The 21008-nt window shown below is 43.2% G+C and overlaps 1 protein-coding gene across 2 annotated transcripts in view; it reads right to left on the bottom strand.

The window, feature by feature from the left end:
* mtor (mechanistic target of rapamycin kinase) overlaps positions 1–21008 on the bottom strand; it is a 154515-nt gene that overhangs the window by 31871 nt on the left and 101636 nt on the right. For both annotated transcript variants that reach the window (XM_045207166.1, XM_045207167.1), the window contains exons 32-34: positions 20557–20672; positions 12535–12612; positions 11445–11552 (exon numbers count right to left, since the gene is read on the bottom strand). In XM_045207166.1, coding sequence (XP_045063101.1) covers positions 11445–11552; positions 12535–12612; positions 20557–20672 — 302 coding nt within the window. The remainder of the gene's footprint in view (positions 1–11444; positions 11553–12534; positions 12613–20556; positions 20673–21008) is intronic.

Raw genomic sequence — 21008 nt, 5'->3', positions numbered from 1 at the left:
AGGTCCCACACATGCTCAATGGGATTGAGATCCGGGATCTTCGATGGCCATGGCAGAACATTGACATTCCTGTCTTGCAGGAAATCATGCACAGAACGAGCAGTATGGCTGGTGGCATTGTCATGCTGGAGGGTCATATCAGGATGAGCCTGCTCGATGGGTACCACATGAGGGAGGAGGATGCCTTCCCTGTAAAGCACAGCGTTGAGATTGCCTGCAATGACAAACTCAGTCCGATGATGCTGTGACACACCACCCCAAACCATGACGGACCCTCCACCTCCAAGTCAATTCCGCTCCAGAGTACAGGCCTCGGTGTAACACTCATTCCTTCGACGATAAACGCGAATCCGACCATCACCCCTGGTGAGACAAAACCGCGACTCGTCACTGAAGAGCACTTTTTTCCAGTCCTGTCTAGTCCAGCAACGGTGGGTTTGTGCCCATAGGCGACGTTGTTGCCGGTGATGTCTGGTGAGGACCTGCCATACAACAGACCTACAAGCCCTCAGTCCAGCCTCTCTCAGCCTATTGCGGACAGTCTGAGCACTGATGGAGGGATTGTGCGTTCCTGGTGTATCTCCGGCAGTTGTTGTTGCCATCCTGTACCTGTCCCGCAGGTGTGATGTTCGGATGTACCGATCCTGTGCAGGTGTTGTTACACGTGGTCTGCCACTGCGAGGACGATCAGCTGTCCATCCTGTCTCCCTGTATTGCTGTCTTAGGCATCTCACAATACAGCCATTGCAATTTATTGCCCTGGCCACATCTGCAGTCCTCATGCCTCCTTGCAGCATGCCTAAGGCACGTTCACAGAGATGAGCAGGCCCCTGGGCATCTTTCTTTTGGTGTTTTTCAGAGTCAGTAGAAAGGCCTCTTTAGTGTCCTAAGTTTTCATAACTGTGACCTTAATTGCCTACCGTCTGTAAGCAGTTAGTGTCTTAACGACCGTTCCGCAGGTGCATGTTCATTAATTATTTATGATCATTGAACAAGCATGGGAAACAGTGTTTAAACCCTTTACAATTAATATCTGTGAAATTATTTGGATTTTAACAAATTATCTTTGAAAGACAGGGTCCTGAAAAAGGGACGTTTCTTTTTTTGCTGAGTTTATACAGTTGAAGTCAGAAGTTTACATACACCTTAGCCAAATACATTTAAACTCCGTTTTTTATAATTCCTGACATCTAATCCTAGTAAAAATTCCCTGTCTCAGGTCAGTTAATAGTAGAGAGAAATGTCAGAATAATAGTAGAGAGAATGATTTATTTAAGCTTTTATTTCTTTCATCACATTCCCAGTGGGTCAGAAGTTTACATACACTCAATAAGTATTTGGTAGCATTGCCTTTAAATTGTTTAACTTGGGTCAAAGGTTTCTATTTTTGATTCATCAGACCAGAGGACATTTCTCAAAAAAGTACGATCGTTGTCCCCATGTGCAGTTGCAAACCGTAGTCTGGCTTTTTTATGGCGGTTTTGGAGCAGTGGCTTCTTCCTTGCTGAGCGGCCTTTCAGGTTATGTCAATATAGGACTCGTTTTACTGTGGATATAGATACTCTTGTACCTGTTTCCTCCAGCATCTTCACAAGGTCCTTTGCTGTTGTTCTGGGATTGATTTGCACCAAAGTACCTTCATCTCTAGGAGACAGAACGTTCATTCCTGAACGGTATGACGGCTGCGTGGTCCCATGGTGTTTATACTCCCAAGGATGAACCAGGTCTACAATTTATTTTCTGAGGTCTTGTCTGATTTCTTTTGATTTTCCCATGATGTCAAGCAAAGAGGCACTGAGTTTGAAGGTAGGCCTTGAAATACATCCACAGGTACACCTCCAATTGACTCAATGATGTCAATTAGCCTATCAGAAGCTTCTAAAGCCATGACATCATTTTCTGGAATTTTCCAAGCTGTTTAAAGGCACAGTCAACTTATTGTATGTAAACGTCTGACCCACTGGAATTGTGATACAGTGAATTATAAGTGAAATAATCTGTCTGTAAACAATTTTTGGAAAAATTACTTGTGTCATGCACAAAGTAGATGTCCTAACCGACTTGCCAAAACTATAGTTTGTTAACAAGAAATTTGTGGAGTGGTTGAAAAACGAGTATAAATGACTCCAACCTAAGTGTATGTAAACTTCCGACTTCAACTGTATATATATATATATATATATATATATATATATATAAAGTAGACTCATAAAGCTCAGATGTTTTTAATAAATGTTTTATACAAAGTAGCCGTGTAAAATACGGTGAAATGTGCAGACTGCCCACCCTTGAAAGACAAACAGCAACCAAGTTGTCCTTACCACGGACATGATTTCAAGGGGAAACTCCTGCAATATCCGTAGTAATTTTCCTTTCGTGATTTTCCTGTGGAATAACCTTAGCACAAATGATAGTTAAGAGAATGGTTAAGAGAAATTGGTTACCACTGTTTGTTTTTGGCAACGGAGCAACACAGTCCACCAGAACCCTGCTGAAAGGATTGTCAAAAGCAGGAATAGGCTACAAAGGTGCAACCGGCACAGTTTGGTTCAGTTTACCAGTACGCTGGCAAACGTGACAGGATTTACATTAAGCCACAGCATCCAATTTCAGACCAAGCAAGAAGAAGTTAAGCAAGATACGGTCCTAAGTCTTTTGACCCCAAGAATGGCCTGCCATACTACCATTGTGAGCCAACCTCAGTATCTCTTGTCGAAGTGTAACTGGAACGACAATTTGAGATACACTAGGCCAACTGTCTTGCCCAGAAGTGGCGCGAGAAAGCCATTTCCTCATCAGAACACCATCTCTGTCAAAGTAACCCACGCAAATTTCATCAAACTCCTCCTCTGGACACATCTCAGCAAAAACTGGGGAGAGAGAAGCATCTTTACTCTGTTCAGCAATAAGCTGCTTCCTAGACATCGATGTGTCAACTATAGGAACCTTCTCTTCTGTCGGAAATCCTACAAACTCGCTCACCTTTGGGGTTTTCAAAGGAGTGATCAACTCAGGATGTTTACCAAAATCAGGACCACACAAACGTCTCAGACAGATCGAACATCGTTGGATCGCTGACATCCTCCTTAACACCAGACTTGCTCTCTGCAAACTTCTTAGACATAGCACCTAATACGGCACACGCCGGGAACACTCTAGGGTACTTTTCAGATAACCAATCAGGTTCCTCTACTCTGGGTTCCTTACAAAAGACAGGATTTGGCACAACCTTCTCTTCAGCCAAATCATTGCCCAAAATGAATGAGACCCCCTTGACAGGTAGGCTAGGCCTCACTCCAACGACCACAGGACCAGAAATAAGATCAGACTCAAGTACCACATTATATAAAGGAACTTTCATGCAACCCATGTCCACACCTTCAACTAACACACTGTAACCAGAAGCTGAAGTGTCAGATAAAGGCAAAACACCTTCCAAAATGAACGACTGGGCTGCCACAGTGTCTCACAGTATCTTCACCAGCTGCTTAACAGCATCACCACTGTGCAAAGACACAAACCTGTCCGAAACAAGGGGTTCATAGACATCTGAATCAAAATCTTGTTTAGGCGATAAACCAGTCCCAACTAGAGACTTAACGGGCAAGAGTGCTCCCACAAGAAGAAATCGTTTATTCTCTCTAATTTTTCTGTTTCAACTTAGGAACTGTTGTCTGTATGACTCTGGGACCAACTCGTAAGCCCGATGTATAGCAGCTTTAACAGTGTCATAATCTGAACTCTGATCAAGAGATAAAGCGGCGTACACATTCTTTTCCCACCTTGGCGGAGCAGTGCCATTTAAGGGACGTGGCAATCCTCTCAAACAGAGTAAAATATTTTGTTGAAAGGCGGTACAAGCCGGCTGTTCCGACCAAGATCAAATTCTGTTGAGGGTGCAGGATGGCCTGACTTGATTCAGAGTACTTCCAGATCGCTGTCTTTTAATCGAATGGCCTGCTCGAGCTCAAAGTTCTGTTATTCCAATCTCTCCTCACGTTCTCTTTCCCTTTCCTTGTGCTCAAGCTCTAGTTTCTGTTCCCAATTTGCCTTTAGTTCAACCTCTCGCAGTTGCATATCTACGGGGTGTACTTTACCACCCGTAGGAGCCTTTTCATCATCCTCCCTCTCCGAGAGGACTTCCTCCTCCACCAAAGCAGTATCGAATACCTCTGACTACTGCTTTTGAATCGGCAGGTGCCACTTTAATGTCATAATGCTTTGCAATGATGAGCATATTAGCCTTCCTACACAAGATGATGGATGACCCCTCCATTTTGTTACATTCCCCAATAAAATCATTGCTCAACAGAAAAAGGGAACAAATGAGCCACTGACAAACAGAACGAAACAGGTGGGGTTTTAAAATGGGCTCTGAAAGGCATCCATGGGGGTGCCTACTGACTGGGTTCTGGCTAAGCAAACTTGAGTAGGGTCTTAAACACCCACCATGGATGCCCACTAGACTTGCCTGATAAAAGACTAATTAAAAGAAAAGAAAACCCACACCAACTTAGGTTAGGGCAAATAAATGTGGAGCAATCCAAACGGGAACACAAAACAAAAGGCGTTCTAGCTCTTCCAACATCTCTAATGCCAACTGGAGCGCTTGGCCAGCCGCTCTTAAATAGCACCTGTGCCAGCACAGGTGAAACTAACGACTGACTAATGAGGCGACAGGTGCAACACATCCTGACCAACGAGGATGATTCCAATCAGGGAAAACCACACCCAAACAGAACCAATCTTGAGTCAAAAATGAAATCGAGCAAAACCCCAAAGCCTATAACAGTCCTAAAGCACTGTTTTTTAAAGAGGACCCAGACTTTTATGTGGGGACACATGGTTCTCGTCTCAGGTGGTTCTCAGTTCACAGAAATGTTTTCCCCTTCATTCCAGGGGTGCATCCCAAATGGCACCCAATTCCCTATATAGTGCACTACTTTTGACCAGGAAGGGAATAGGGTGCTATTTAAGACACAGCCCAGGTTGTTTGACGGAGTGTGCGACTCTTGACAGATGTGTCAGGTTAGTCGCCAATAAATCACAGGAGAAGAAGAGCCTGTCAACACTTCACCCTGAGACTCTGGTGCTGCCATTAAACTAGCCCTGTTTTGTTCTGCTGGAGCCTCGCAATCCAACTCACCCCCCCCTCTTCTTTTATGAATGGAAAGAGTGGAACCATCAAGACCTTTCACAACACAGGTACATGAGATGGGTTTAGGGGTTTATATATCACCCTGGAAGACATGACAGGCCTTAAGGCCCTATGGAGATGTAAATAATAGCCTTGTTTGGTGTCTAGGCAACGAATTCAATCACTTTTTGACGACATGCCTTTTGATTTAAACAAAACTTTCTATACATTTTTGCCTATGGAAGAAGAATGCCAAAAAATTCAGGAGATAGAGGTGCTCAAATTTGACCCATTTTGCATACTCCACCACACCATAAGACATTCATGTCGTCACTGGAAAAAATAAACGGTTGAGTTTGATATAATTTATAAGCTTACAAACACGGTTGTCAAACTATTTTCCAATAAAAATAAAAAATAAAGTTTTTGAAAAAACATTGCATTTTATTTACCTTTAACGTAAATTATCTAAAAATGCGTAAAAGTGTTTTTCATTTTCACATACAGTGCATTCGGAAAGAATTCAGACCCCTTCCCCTTTTCCACATTTTGTTATGTTACAGCCTTATTCTAAAATTGTTTAAATAAAACATTTCCCTCATCAACCTACACACAATACCCCATAATAACAAAGTGAAAGCAGGCTTTTAGAAATGTTTGCACATTTAAAAATAAAAAACAGAAATACCTTATTTACATAAGTATTCAGACCCTTTGCTATGAGACTCGAAATTAAGGTCCCACAGTTGACAGTGTATGTCAGAGCAAAAACCAAGCCATGAGGTCGAAGGTATTGTCAGTAGAGCTCCGAGACAGGATTGTGTCGAGGCACAGATCTGGAGAAGGGTACCTAAAAATGTTTTCCGCATTGAAGGTCCCCAAGAACACAGGGGCTCCATCATTCTTAAATGGGAGAAGTTTGGAACCACCAATACTCTTCCTAGAGCTGGCCGCCCAGTCAAACTGAGCAATCGAGGGCGAAGGGCCTTGGTCAGGGAGGTGACTAAGAACCCGATGGTCACTCTGACAGAGCTCCAGAGTTCCTCTGTGGAGATGGGAGAACCTTCCAGAAGGACAACCAGCTCTGCAGCACTCCACCAATCAGGCCTTTATTGTAGAGTGACCAGATGGAAGCCACTCCTCAGTAAAAGGCACATGACAGCCTGGTTGGAGTTTGCCAAAAGGCACCTAAAGATTCTCAGACAATGAGAAACAAGATTCTCTGGTCTGATGAAACCAAGATTGAACTCTTTGGCCTGAATGCCAAGCGTCACGTCTGGAGGAAACCTGGCACCATCCCTACAGTGAAGCATGGTGGTGGCAGCATCATGCTGTGGGGATGTTTTTCAGCGGCAGGGACTGGGAGACTAGTCAGGATCGAGGGAAAGATGAACGGATCAAAGTACAGAGAGATCCTTGGGCTTCGGGACAAGTCTCTGAATGTCCTTGAGTGGCCCAGCCAGAGCCCGGACTTGAACCCGATCAAACATCTTTGGAGAGATCTGAAAATAGCTGTGCAGCAACACTCCCCATCCAACCTGACAGCTTGAGAGGATCTACAGAGAAGGATGGGAGAAACTCCCCAAATACAGGTGTGCCAAGCTTGTAGTGTCATACCCAAGAAGACTCGAGGCTGTAATCGCTGCCAAAGGTGCTTCAACAAAGTACTGAGTAAAGGGTCTGAATACTAATGTAAATTTAATATCTTTATTTTTTATATATACATTTGTAAAAATTTCTAAAAACTTTTTGCTTTGTCATTATGTGGTATTGTGTGTAGATTGATGAGGGGGAAAAAAACAATTGAATCTATTTTAGAATAAGGCTGTAATGTAACAAAATGTGGAATAAGTCAATGGGTCAGAATACTTTCCGAATGCACTGTATGTTGTAGCTTAGACCCTACTTTACTTCATCTGAGGTTTTTGTGTTGTGCCCGCCATCGGTTGAGACATAACATGCTCTTGTATACAGGGTGGGCGTCATTTCAATCATAGAATTCATAGAATGGACCCATCCCTTCAGACCACTGCAATTTAGCTGGTACACCATTAAAATGTAAAATGAACTGTAATTCACCGTCAAATGTCAACTTAAATGTTCATGTCTATTCTATATCTTTCGATGATTTCAATAGGTTTCCTATGGAGGATTGACAGTATAATTAAAACAACTGATATTCCCATTCAAGTTAACATTCTCTGACTTGTGGACCTCCAAACATCTTTGTGGTACCATTTGAAAGTCAAAATGTAAATGTTATCCCCATTTTAGTAAATTTATCAGCCAAAGCATGACACCCACCCTGTATTCCTTTCCAATGATGAAAAAATTGATGTCTCATGGTATGGGTGGGGTATACAAAATGGTTAAACTTTGAGCAACTATCTCTTGAAAGTTTTGACATTCAGGTCCAAAAGTCACTTTCTGAGTGAGCATTTCTACAATGGGCAAATACACTGAACAAAAATATAAACGCAACAAGTGTTGGTCCCATGTTTCATGAGCTGAAATAAAAGATTCCAGACATTTTCATTAGCACAAAAAGCTTATTTCTCTCAAATTTTGTGAACAAATTTGTTTACATCCCTGTTAGTAAGCATTTCTCCTTTGCCAATATAATCCATCCACCTGACAGGTGTGGCATATCAAGAAGCTGATTAAACAGCAATATCATTACACAGGTGTACCTTATGCTGGGGACAATAAAAGGCCACTCTAAAATGTGCAGTTCTGTCACAACACAATGCCACAGATGTCTCAAGTTTTGAGGTAGCATGCAATTGGCATGCTGACTGCAGGAATGTCCACCAGAGTTGTTGCCAGAGAATGTAATGTTAATTTCTCTACCATAAGCCGTAGTTTTAGAGAATTTGGCAGTACGTCCAACCGGCCTCACAACCGTGTTCCAGTTCCCGCCAATATCCTGAAATTTCGCACAGCCATTGAAGTGGAGTGGGACAACATTCCACAGGCCACAATCAACAGCCTGATCAACTCTATGCGAAGGAGATTCCTTATTTGAACTGTAACTCTTTGAAATGGTTGTGTGTGTGTGTGTGTGTGTGTGTGTGTGTGTGTGTGTGTGTGTGTGAGAGAGAGAGATTGAAGTGTGTGAGCACACATGTGCGTGCCTATCTTGGGTGAAGACTCCAAATGTCAGTAACACTTAAGCTCTCAGAGACAGAGAGAAGAGACAGAGAGGAGAGACAGAGAGAAGAGACAGAGAGAAGAGACAGAGAGGAGAGACAGAGATGAGACAGAGAGGAGAGACAGGAGAGACAGAGAGAAGAGAAGAGAGAAGAGAGAGTAGAGACAGGAGAGACATAGAGAAGAGAAGAGAGAGAGAAGAGAGAAGATAGAGAGTAGAGACAGAGGAGAGACAGAGAGAAGAGGAAAAGGAAGAGAAGAGCGAGAGAGAGAGAAGAGAGACAGAGAGAAGACAGAGAGAAGAGAGAGAAGAGACAGGAGAGACAGAGAGAAGAGGAAAAGGAAGAGAAGAGCGAGAGAGAGAGAGAGAGAGAGAGAGAGAGAGAGAGAGAGAGAGAGAGAGAGAGAGAGAGAGAGAGAGAGAGAGAGATATGAACTGCATTCAGTGCACTGTAACTCACCACACCTACTTTTAGGTTTTCAATTTGGCGTTCAGTCTGAACGTGTACCGACCCGACAGTGGCCTTAAAAGACCTCCAAGGGTTGTTTTGATTGCCAATTAGAGTCGGCGGTAATGGAACTAACTACACACAGCACATGGATCCAGTTCATTTTTAGTTTGGGTAATTTTCTGGATAGACTGACGTTCGTATTGAGTTGCACAGTCTTGGCCGGCGACCTCGTTTTCCTCCAGAGCGGCGGTTTTGTGGACTCTTTCATTTAGTCTTTTAACAAACTGTACACGATATAACTGTAATTATCGATAAAACATTTTTAATCATTGTAATCAAAATCAGCCTGTCAGGAAGCATGCGTTTTGGAACAGGCTTGACAAAGGTTACAATTTAATAAGGAAAGTTAAGGATGCTTCCCACATAGTTGTGATTCCTCAAGTTCATACTCTTGGTAAACGAACAACTCAATAGGGGGAATACAACTGTCTGTTTTACCTCAAAACCAACAACAATGGTTTCAACTGTGCCGGAGTCTGGTAGAGCGGTAGTGCTTTTGACTCCGGACCACATAGCCCCATCTCGGCTACCTTCTGTCTAGGCCCCTAATCACTGTCTCCCCCTCTACATTCCCTGCTGTCCCTTCTGAAAAACTAATAAAAAAACATGTAAGGGGATGGGAGCTACAAAAAAACAAACAAACAAACAGGTAAACAGCAGTGGAGAGCTTCAAGTTCCACGTTGTCCACATCGCTGAGGACTTAACATGGTCCACACACATCGGCACAATCATGAAGAGGGCATGGCAGCACCTCTTCTCCCTCAGGAGGCTAAAGAGATTTGGCATGGGCCCTCAGATCCTCTAGAAGTTCTACAGCTGCACCATTGAGAGCATCTTGACTGGCTGCATCACCGCCTGGTATGGCAACTGCACCACCCTCGACCGCAAGGCTCTACAGAGGGTGGTGCAGACGGCCCAGTACATCACTGGGGCCGAGCTCCCTGCCATCCAGGACCTTTATACCAGGCCCAGAAAATTGCCAAAGACTTCAGCCACCCAAGCCATGGCATGTTCTCTGTGCTACTGTCTGGCAAGTGGTACCGAAGCATCAGGTCTCGGACCAAAAGGCTCCGAGACAGCTTCTATCTCCAAGCAATTAGACTGTTGAGTAACTAATCAATGGCCACCCGACTATCTATACCTGTATAGACGACACTATATATACAAAAGTATGTGGATACCCCTTCAAATTAGTGGATTCGGCTATTTCAGCCACACCTGATGCTGACAGGTGTATAAAATTGAGCACACAGCCATGCAATCTCCATAGACAAACATTGGCAATAGAATGGCCTTACTGAAGAGCTCAGTGACTTTCAACATGGCACCGTCATAGGATGCCACCTTTCCAACAAGTCAGTTCGTCAAATTTCTTCCCTGTTAGAGCTGCCCTGGTCAACTGTAAGTGCTGTTATTGTGAAGTGGAAACGTCTAGGAGCAACAACAGCTCAGCCACGAAGTGGTAGGCCACTTTAGCTCACAGAATGGGACCGAGTGTTGAAGTGCGTAAATATCGTCTGTCTTCGGTTGCAACACTCACTACAGAGTTCCAAACTGCCTCTGGAGCAACGTCAGCACAATAACTGTTTGTCAGGAGCTTCATGAAATGGGTTGCCAGGAGAACGCTACCTGCCCCAATGCATAGTGCCAACTGTAAAGTTTGGTGGAGGAGGAATAATGGTCTGGGGCTGTTTTTCATGGTTCGGGCTAGGCCCCTTAGTCCCAGTGAAGGGAAATCTTAACGCTAGAGCATACAAGGACATTCTAGACGATTCTGTGCTTCCAACTTTGTGGCAATGGATTGGGAAAGGCCCTTTCCTGTTTCAGCGTGACAATGTCCCCGTGCACAAAGCGAGGTCCATACAGAAATAGTTTGTCGAGATCGATGTGGAAGAACTTGACTGGCCTGAACAGAGCCCTGATCTCAACCCCATCGAATACCTTTGGGATTAATTGAAACACGGACTGCGAGCTAGACCGAAAGGTTGCTGGATCGAATCCCTGAGCCCACAAGGTAAAAATCGGTCTTTCTGCTCTTAAGCAAGGCAGTTAACTCCCAACAACAACTGCTCCCTGGGTGCCGATGGCGTGGATATCGATTAAGGCAGCCCCCTGCACCTCTCTGATTCAAAGGGGTTGGGTTAAATGTGGAAGACACATTTCGGTTGAATGCATTCAGTTGTGCAACTGACTAGGTATGCCCCTTTCCCATTTCATATACCAACCTCACTAGGTTCTATCAAAGTGAATGGACAGTGTCCTAGGTTGTCCAGATGTGTTTGCAGGGGGCAGGTAACATCAAGTGAACAGGAAACGCATGTCAAACTCCTCAAGAAGTATGGAACATCATTCAGACTGAAGTGGTCTTCTATGCACTGTCATCCCTCAAGTTTATGTTTAAGCTGTGTGTATCATCCACTCCAATCACCTATAGCCTTTTCCACACGCTCCCTTAACCACCATCTCTCATGTTTGTGTGTGTGTGTGTGTGTGTGTGTGTGTGTGTGTGTGTGTGTGTCGTACGTATGAATGTATACATGCATGTATGTGTCTATGAATGTGTGCGTGCGTGTATTTGTATGAGTGTGTGTGTCTGTGTGTATTTGTATGAGTGTGTGTGTCTGCGCTCCTCTCCAGTGTGTACCTGTAGCCTTTCCCACCAAGTGTCTCGGATGATGTCCCTCCTCTCCGGGACCAGCTTGTACTGGATGACCTCTTCCAGCTCCGACAGCATCTGACACGACACCATGGCCTGCACAACAACAACACTCAATCACTGTACAGCACCCCCACCTCTGGTAGCACTTCATTTCAAGGCACTACATTAGGACAACATTACTCATTCATAAGCTGCTCATATTTAATGGAGAACCACAGGTTGGTGTGCAGTGATACAGGAACATGAATGCTGTCATAATGGCAGTTTTATTAAGTATTACTTAATGGATTTGAGTGTTTATGTAGTACTTTTCCCACCAGGTGCTCAAAGTGTGTTTACAGTAAATGCATCGTTTACAGTAAATGCATAGTTTACAATAAATGCATTATTGTAGGGCTACCTGACTGAACAAACGTTTACTCTAGTCTTTTATCTGTATGTGGTGGATAGCTGTATGATCTCCGTTGACCATTTTCACAAAACACATTCGATTGAAATTCTCCCTTGTTGAGAATGACTGACAGCGAGACGAGAGCCAAGCAATGTTCTCTTTCTTTCATAAAAATTGCTATCTGTGTCCGCCTCGACGCTGATGCTAACATTTCATCAGACAATATCTGTATAGGATAAACTCCTATGATGTTGCTCCAACGGTGGAATCTGAAAGGTTTGTTATATAATAGAGTAGACAGTAGAGGGACAGACAGATGTAGGGTAAACAACTACACATCTCCCTTTCAAGTCTCCAATTTAGTAACTAGATCAAAGTCGAGGCTGATCGTTATCATAACATCATGATGCTACCTTCTTCAAATGGTCATTGTAGACAATGACAAGCTTTTGCAAAAAAATGTATGCTACCTGGTTATATTTGATTTGTATGGAAAACACGGTCAGCACTTGCAAATACAATTTTACTTAGATTTATTACGGGCGGTCAAAATGGACGTAAATCGACCATAAAGCCTTCGCCACCTAGTTATATGGGCAAATGTTCTTGTGAAACATAATAATGAAAATAATCATTTGGTGGGTGCCTATATTTGTCCACATTAGTGGAGAGTGATGTTCTTACCCCATACGCTCTGCTGTAACTCTCTCCAGCCATGGCTGTCAGCTCCGCGTCCAGTAGATCTCTGGCCTTGTCGATACACTGGAATAACACACACGTAGGTACGCACGCACACACACACACACGAAAAATGATTGTTTGATTACCAACTGGGAAATGGAGAGCTTCGTACAGAAGCAAAGTAAAGTCACAGACAATATTAAACTTAAAGCAAATACAAGTGAGTGATCAATCGGTGAGGTTGATAGGGGAACATATGTCATCCACATGTCTGCTTCTCAGTCTCTCTCTCTTTCCCGCTCCATCACTCCCACCCTACAGTAACAATAACGATGGCACCCTATTCCCTTTATGGTGCACTACTTTTGACCAGCATATAGAAAAGAGGGTGCAATTTGGGATTCAGACTTAGTATAGACTCTAGTTCCCCAAATCCCTCCTACCCCTACTTGTGTCAACTCCGGGCACCTCTAACCTGACAAAACCAATGGGTTTGGACTGAACCCAATTCATATAACAACCGCCTCTATTAAGGCATGGAATACTACACCAGTGAGTCATGGAATAGCACACCCTATTTTGCCTTGCCAACACAGACACATTGAGTTACTTTGATTAAGCCAGCCACCCGGCTTGTTAACACAAAATTAACCAATTATGGGCAGTCAAATGAACTGCTGAGGACTTGCACTTTGAAACAACTCTCTAATAGTTATGTAATAGTCTCCGCCGCCTCCAATCTCATTAGCTTCCACAAAGCATCCCAGCTACCTTTTGACTGATATTCAGTCAGAGAGGGAAAGAGAGTAGAATCTGAAGAATCTGAAGAAGTCAAATGTCTTCTGTTTGCTGACGATCTGGTGCTTCTGTCACCAACCAAGGAGGGCCTACAGCAGCACCTAGATCTTCTGCACAGATTCTGTCAGACCTGGGCCCTGACAGTAAATCTCAGTAAGACAAAAATAATGGTGTTCCAAAAAAGGTCCAGTTGCCAGGACCACAAATACAAATTCCATCTAGACACCGTTGCCCTAGAGCACACAAAAAACTATACATACCTCGGCCTAAACATCAGCGCCACAGGTAACTTCCACAAAGCTGTGAACGAGCTGAGAGACAAGGCAAGAAGGGCCTTCTATGCCATCAAAAGGAACATAAAATTTGACATACCAATTAGGATCTGGCTAAAAATACTTGAATCAGTTATAGAACCCATTGCCCTTTATGGTTCTGAGGTCTGGGGTCCGCTCACCAACCAAGAATTCACAAAATGGGACAAACACCAAATTGAGACTCTGCATGCAGAATTCTGCAAAAACATCCTCCGTGTACAACGTAAAACACCAAATAATGCATGCAGAGCAGAATTAGGCCAATACCCGCTAATTATCAAAATCCAGAAAAGAGCCGTTAAATTCTATAACCACTTAAAAGGAAGCGATTCCCAAACCTTCCATAACAAAGCCATCACCTACAGAGAGATGAACTTGGAGAAGAGTCCCCTAAGTAAGCTTGTCCTGGGGCTCTGTCTCACAAACACAAACAGACCCCACACAGCCCCAGGACAACAACAACAACAACACAACTAGACCCAACCAAATCATGAGAAAACAAAAAGAGAATTACTTGACACATTGGAAAGAACAAACAAAAAAACAGAGCAAACTAGAATGCTATTTGGCCCTAAACAGAGAGTACACAGTGGCAGAATACCTGACCACTGTGACTGACCCAAACTTAAGGAAAGCTTTGACTATGTACAGACTCAGTGAGCATAGCCTTGCTATTGAGAAAGGCCGCCGTAGGCAGACCTGGCTCTCAAGAGAAGACAGGCTATGTGCACACTGCCCACAAATGCAGGTGGAAACTGAGCTGCACTTCCTAACCTCCTGCCAAATGTATGACCATATTAGAGACACATATTTCCCTCAGATTACAGCGATCCACAAAGAATTCGAAAACAAACCCAATTTTGATAAACTTCCTTATCTACTGGGTGAAAAACCACAGTGTGCCATCACAGCTGCAAGATTTGTGACCTGTTGCCACAAGAAAAGGGCAACCAGTGAAGAACAAACACCATTGTAAATACAACCCATATTTATGTTTATTTATTTTCCCATTTGTACTTTAACTATTTGCACATTGTTACAACACTGTATATATACATAATGACATTTGAAATGTCTTTATTCTTTTGAAACTTCTGAGTGTAATGTTTACTGTTAATATTTATTGTTTATTTCACTTTTGTTTACTATCTACTTCACTTGCTTTGGCAATGTTAACACACGTTTCCCATGCCAATAAAGCCCTTAAATTGAAATTGAATTGAATTGAGAGAGAGAGAGAGAGAGAGCTGTTTCGAACGAGTGACAAAGAAAACAGAAACGGGTATCTTTTTGGAAAGCCCCCGTCTTATTGTCATGTGAAGGCTGTATCCTGTACACAGTCATTACCCAGGGCCAGTAACAGATGAGGAAGGACAAGATGCTTTTCCAACACAGCTGTTGCAGCATGCCTAGAAGCAATTCGTTTTTTTTTTTTTGGGGGGCGAGTGATTGCGTGCCAGAACGCCTTACAGTCATGCACAACAAGGAGTTGTACGGACGGACGGGCCCCTGAGTTCAGAACACAATGACACTGGTTCTTTAGCGACTTGAGTCAGCGATTAGTAATTTTACCTTAGCCAATGGTATTCAAAGTCCTTTTTAAATACAGTGCCTTTGGAAAGTATTCAGACCCCTTGACTTTTTCCAAATGTTGTTACGTTACAGCCTTATTCTAAAATGGATTAAAAAATACATAAATCCTCAGCAATCTACACACAATACCCCAAAACGACAAAGCGAAAAAAATTGTTTTAAAATGTTCACAAATTTATAAAAAATACAAAACAGAAATACCTTATTTACATAAATATCAGACCCTTTGCTATGCGACTCGAATTGAGCTCAGGTGTATCCTGTTTCCATTGATCATCATTGAGATGTTTCTACAACTTGATTGGAGTCCACCTGTGATAAATTCAATTGATTGGACAAGATTTGGAAAGGTACACAACTGTCTATAAAAGGTCCCATGTTGACAGTGCATGTCACAGCAAAAACCAAGCCATGATGTCGAAGGAATTGTCCGTAGAGCTCCGAGACAGGATTGTGTCGAGGCACAGATCTTGGGAAGGGTACCAAAAAATGTCTGCAGCATTGAAGGTCCCCAAGAACACAGTGCCCTCCATCATTCTTAAATGGAAGAAGTTTGGAACCACCAAGACTCTTCCTAGAGCTGGCCGCCCAGCCAAACCGAGCAATCGGGGGAGAAGGGCCTTGGTCAGGGAAGTGACCAAGAACCCGATGGTCACTCTGACAGAGCTCCAGAGTTCCTCTGTGGAGATGGGAGAACCTTCCAGAAGGACAACCATCTCTGCAGCACTCCACTAATCAGGCCTTTATGGTAGAGTGGCCAGACGGAAGCGACTCCTCAGTAAAAGGCACATGACAGCCAGCTTGGAGTTTGCCAAAAGGCACCTTAAGAAACAAGATTCACTGGTCTGATGAAACCAAGATTGAACTCTTTGGCCTGAATGCCAAGCGTCACGTCTGGAGGAAACCTTGCACCATCCCTACGGTGAAGCATGGTGGTGGCAGCATCATGCTGTGGGGATGTTTTTCAGCGGCAGGGACTGTGAGACTAGTCAGGATCGAGGCAAAGATGAACGGAGCAAAGTACAGAGAGATCCTTGATGAAAACCTGCTCCAGAGCTCTCAGGACCTCAGACTGGGGTGAAGTATCACCTTCCAACAGGACAATGACCCTAAGCACACAGCCAAGACAACGAGTAAAGGGTCTGAATACTTATGTAAATTTGATATTTCCGTTTAATTTTTTAAATTATAGAAATGCAAAAATGTTAAAAATTAAATAAATAAAAAACTGTTTTTGCTTTGTCATTATGGGGTATTGTGTGTCGATTGATGAGGGGAAAAATTAAATTTAATCAATTTTAGAATAATGTTGTAACATAACAAAATGTGGAAAAATTCAAGGGGTCTGAATATTTTCCGAAGGCACTGTATATACTGTATATATAAAAAATGAGGAACAAAAAAATTAATAGTACAGATTATTGTATGGGATAATATACAAATGTGTTTGTAAAAACTAATTAGAAAAAAAAAAAATTATTGAGTCAATTTTTTTATTAAGTTTCTTTCATTTTGATAAGAGATTAACATTTCATGAATTTAAGGTTATTTGTTGATGTAAAAATCAACATTTACCAATTTGAAGGTTTGGTCATTAGATTTGGGGTGGGGTCGCGAGAAATGATTGCCAAAAAAATGGGTTCCCCAGAAATTGTTGCGGGAAAAGATTGGGTCCCCGCTGAAAAAGTTTTAATACCACTGCCTTAGATGTACTGTAACTTTAATGGTAGTGTGGCTATAGAATGGTAGCATTATCTGTATTAGTTTCTGGAAAAACAGGTAGGGCCCATGCAATGACGAATCAACAGGACCTGTTTTATCAATCATACGAAAGCCAAAAGACGAGGATAAGGAAAACCATTGTTTTAAGAGTGCACCAGGCGGTTTCCAAATTATGTGACTTCAGGCGATAGGGGCTGTGGTACACTACATGATCAAAAGTATGTGGACACCTGCTCGTCGAACACATGATTCCAAAATCATGGGTATTAATATGGAGTTGGTCCCCCCTTGGCTCCTATAACAGCCTCCACTCTTCTGGGAAGGCTTTCCACTAGATGTTGGAACATTGCTGCGGGGACTTGCTTCCATTTAGCCACAAGAGCATTAGTGAGGTCGGGCACTGATGTTGGGCGATTAGGCCTGGCTCGCAGTCGGCGTTCCAATTCATCCCAAAGGTGTTCGATGGGGTTGAGGTCAGGGCTCTGTGCAGGCCAGTCAAGTTCTTCCACACCGATCTCGACAAACCATTTCTGTATGGACCTCGCTTTGTGCACGAGGGCATTGTCATGCTGAAACAGGAAAGGGCCTTCCTCAAACTGTTGCCACAAAGTTGGAAGCACAGAATCGTCTAGAATGTCATTGTATGCTGTAGCATTACGATTCCCCTTCACTGGAACTAAGGGGCCTAGCCCAAACCATGAAAAACAGCCCCAGACCATTATTCCTCCACCAAACTTTACAGTTGACACTATGCATTCGGGCAGGTAGCATTCTCCTGGCATCCGCCAAACCCAGATTCGTCCATCGGACTGCCAGATGGTGAAGAGTGATTCATCACTCCAGAGAATGCGTTTCCACTGCTCCATAGCCCAATGGTGGCAAGCTTTACACCAAACCAGCCAACGCTTGGCATTATGCATGGTGATCTTAGGCTTGGTGCGGCTGCTCAGCCATGTAAACCCATTTGATGAAGCTCCTGATGAACAGTTCTTGTGCTGACGTTTCTTCCAGAGGCAGTTTGGAACTCGGTAGTGAGAGTTGCAACCGAGGACAGACGATTTTTTCACACTATGTGCTTCAGCATTCGGCAGTCCCGTTCTGTGCGCTTGTGTGGCCTACCACTTCGCGGCTGAGCCGTTGTTGCTCCTAGACGTTTCCATTTCACAATAACAGCACTTACAGTTGACCATGCAGCTCTAGCAGGGCAGGAATTTTACAAACTGACTTGTTGGAAAGGTGGCATCCTATGACGGTGCCACGTTTAAAGTCACTAAGCTCTTCAATAAGGCCATTCTACTGCCAGTGTTTGTCTATGGAGATTGCATGGATGTGTGCTCAATTTTATACACTTGTCAGCAACGGGTGTGCCTGAAATAGCCAAATCCACTAATTTGAAGGGTGTCCACATACTTTTATACATAGTGTATGTATATTGGCGCTATAAATGGTTGTTGTTAGGGAAAGCAATACTGTTGTGTCTAACGGGAACACTGTAGGAACAGATAAATCATTTCAGCTGATTTACAACATTGACGTATGACGTAAACGCCACTCCTACCCCAAAGAAAGTCGCAGAGTACAACGGTCTGGAATCAAAAGACTTAAGCGCAAGGATTACCAAGCATATCCGGAAGACAACTGAGCTCATGGTGACATTTTGGCTTCAACCCTTTCCCCATCTGGTTTTCATTCAGCCTCATTCAATGTGAACAGGCTTATCGTCAAATAATCGCCTTTTTCCCTTTTCAGTGGCAGGAAACCTATAGGCCACACCTGGAGTTAATCTGAGAATTAGAGGGGAGACAAAGGATCGGGGAGCACGCAGTGTGCATGTCTCTGGGGGTTAGGGTAAAAGAGTGACTGGCTGAATGGGTCTACAGGGGCCGGAGGAACACAGGTGTGCACCGGTGTCAGCGGTCGATCCAGACCATGTCAAATACTCCACTGTCATCTAGCCTGGATGGATCGACCCCCAGAGACCATGATCATCGCAGCCTCCATCGCTCATCCCACAAGGAAGCTAATCTTATGGGACAGACTTTGTTGATACCTTGCTTATTTAGCTGCGGGGTGAAGTTACGATGATTTACAACTGGGAGTTACATAACGATTCCACACCAAGGAAGTGCCACATGTTAAAATAAAAAGCTGTTGGATGTTTTATTCCTTCCATGAAAGGAAGGATTCTTGTTGGAGCATTTGTGAGGTCATCGATACATGTATACAGAACAAAAATATAAACGCAACATGTAAAGTGATTAAAGAATAGATGCCGGAAATTATCCATATGCACAAAAACCGTATTTTTCTCAAATGTTGTGCACAAATTATTTTACATCCCTGTTAGTGAGCATTTCTCCTTTGCCAAGACAATCCATCCATCTGACAGGTGTGGCATATCAAGAAGCTGATTAAACTGCATGATCATTACACAGGTGCACCTTGTGCTGGGGACAATAAAAGGCCACTCTAAAATGTGCAGTTTTGTCACACAACACAATGCCACAGATGTCTGAAGTTTTGAGAGAACGTGCAATTGACATGCTGACTGCAGGAATGTCCACCAGAGCAGTACGCCCAACCGGCCTCACAACCGCAGACCACGTGTATGGCGTTATGTGGTCGAGAGGTTTGCTAATGTCAACGTTGTTAACAGAGTGCCCCATGGTGGAGGCAGGCATAAGTTACAGACAATGAACACAATTGCATTTTACCAATGGCAATTTGAATGCACAGAGATACCGTGACGAGATCCTGAGGCTCATTGTCGTGACATTCATCCGCCGCCATCACCTCATGTTTCAGCATGATAATAAACAGCCCCATGTCGCAAGGATCTGTACACAATTCCTGGAAGCTGAAAATGTCCCAATTCTTCCATGGCCTGCATACTCACCAGACATATCACCCATTGAGCATGTTTGGGATGCTCTGGATCGATGTGTACGACAGTATGTTCCAGTTGCCTCCAATATCCAGCAACTTCGCACAGCCATTGACGAGGAGTGGGACAACATTCCAAAGGCCACAATCAACAACCTGATCAACTCTATGCGAAGGCAATGTGATACTGACTGGTTCTCTGATCCACGCCCCTACTTTTTTTTTAAAGGTATCTGTGACCAACATATGCATATCTGTATTCCCAGTCATGTGAAATCCATAGATTAGGACCTAATGAATTTATTTCAATTGACTGATTTCCTTATATAAACTGTCACTAATTAAAATCTTTGAAATTGCTGCGTTTATATTTTTGTTCAGTATATTTTCTACGTTAATGGAAAAGGCGGTACATTTTTTTTTACCTTTTCACACCTTGCTATGAAATCTGCAAACGGTCAGCATCATTTAGGAAAATGTTAAACCTACAGAAAAACCTATTGACCTGTTGGGTCATCCTGGGTTCGCATATGTCAAGTATGTGTTTCACTTACCATTACTCCCACCTAAAGCAATATTGCCTCTATTGATTTCAATTGAATAATGTTGGCATTTGATCACTTTCATGTTACTTCGCCAAGCGTTTGAATCACTTTATTTGCACCCCGCCAAGGAAACCTATGTAGGGGAAACAATGGATGCTGATGTCTCTCACCTGCTGAGCCAATGAGAAGAGGTCCTGATGCAGAGCCAGCACGGCCCTGTAGAAGGCTCCATCGTGTGTGTCCCTGGGGATCATACATGTATACTCCTCCATACTGTCCCAGTGGCCTACACACACACACACACACACTTTAGCTGTGTGGTTGTACCACCTCCACATGAAATGAAAGCCCAATGTAATGTAATATAAAAATGTCTGTTCCCTCAATACATTAATAAAAGTCTGAACTCAGTGCTAAGAGTTCAGTTATAGCAACTTATTTATAAGTCATAATATCAGCCAGATATGTAATGAATCAAAGAAAACCATGCAGCATACTTATTATTATTTAAAGCTGCAATATGTAACTTTTTGCGCGACCCGACCAAATGTACAGACATTTCAGTTATAGATATGTCATTCATTGAAAGCAAGTCTAAGAAGTGGTAGATCTGTTCTATGTG

The sequence above is a fragment of the Coregonus clupeaformis genome, chromosome 24 (assembly GCF_020615455.1).
Source record: "Coregonus clupeaformis isolate EN_2021a chromosome 24, ASM2061545v1, whole genome shotgun sequence".
NCBI lineage: Eukaryota > Metazoa > Chordata > Actinopteri > Salmoniformes > Salmonidae > Coregonus > Coregonus clupeaformis.
Note: the sequence above shows the minus strand (reverse complement) of the source record. Positions and strands in the feature narration are given on the sequence as shown.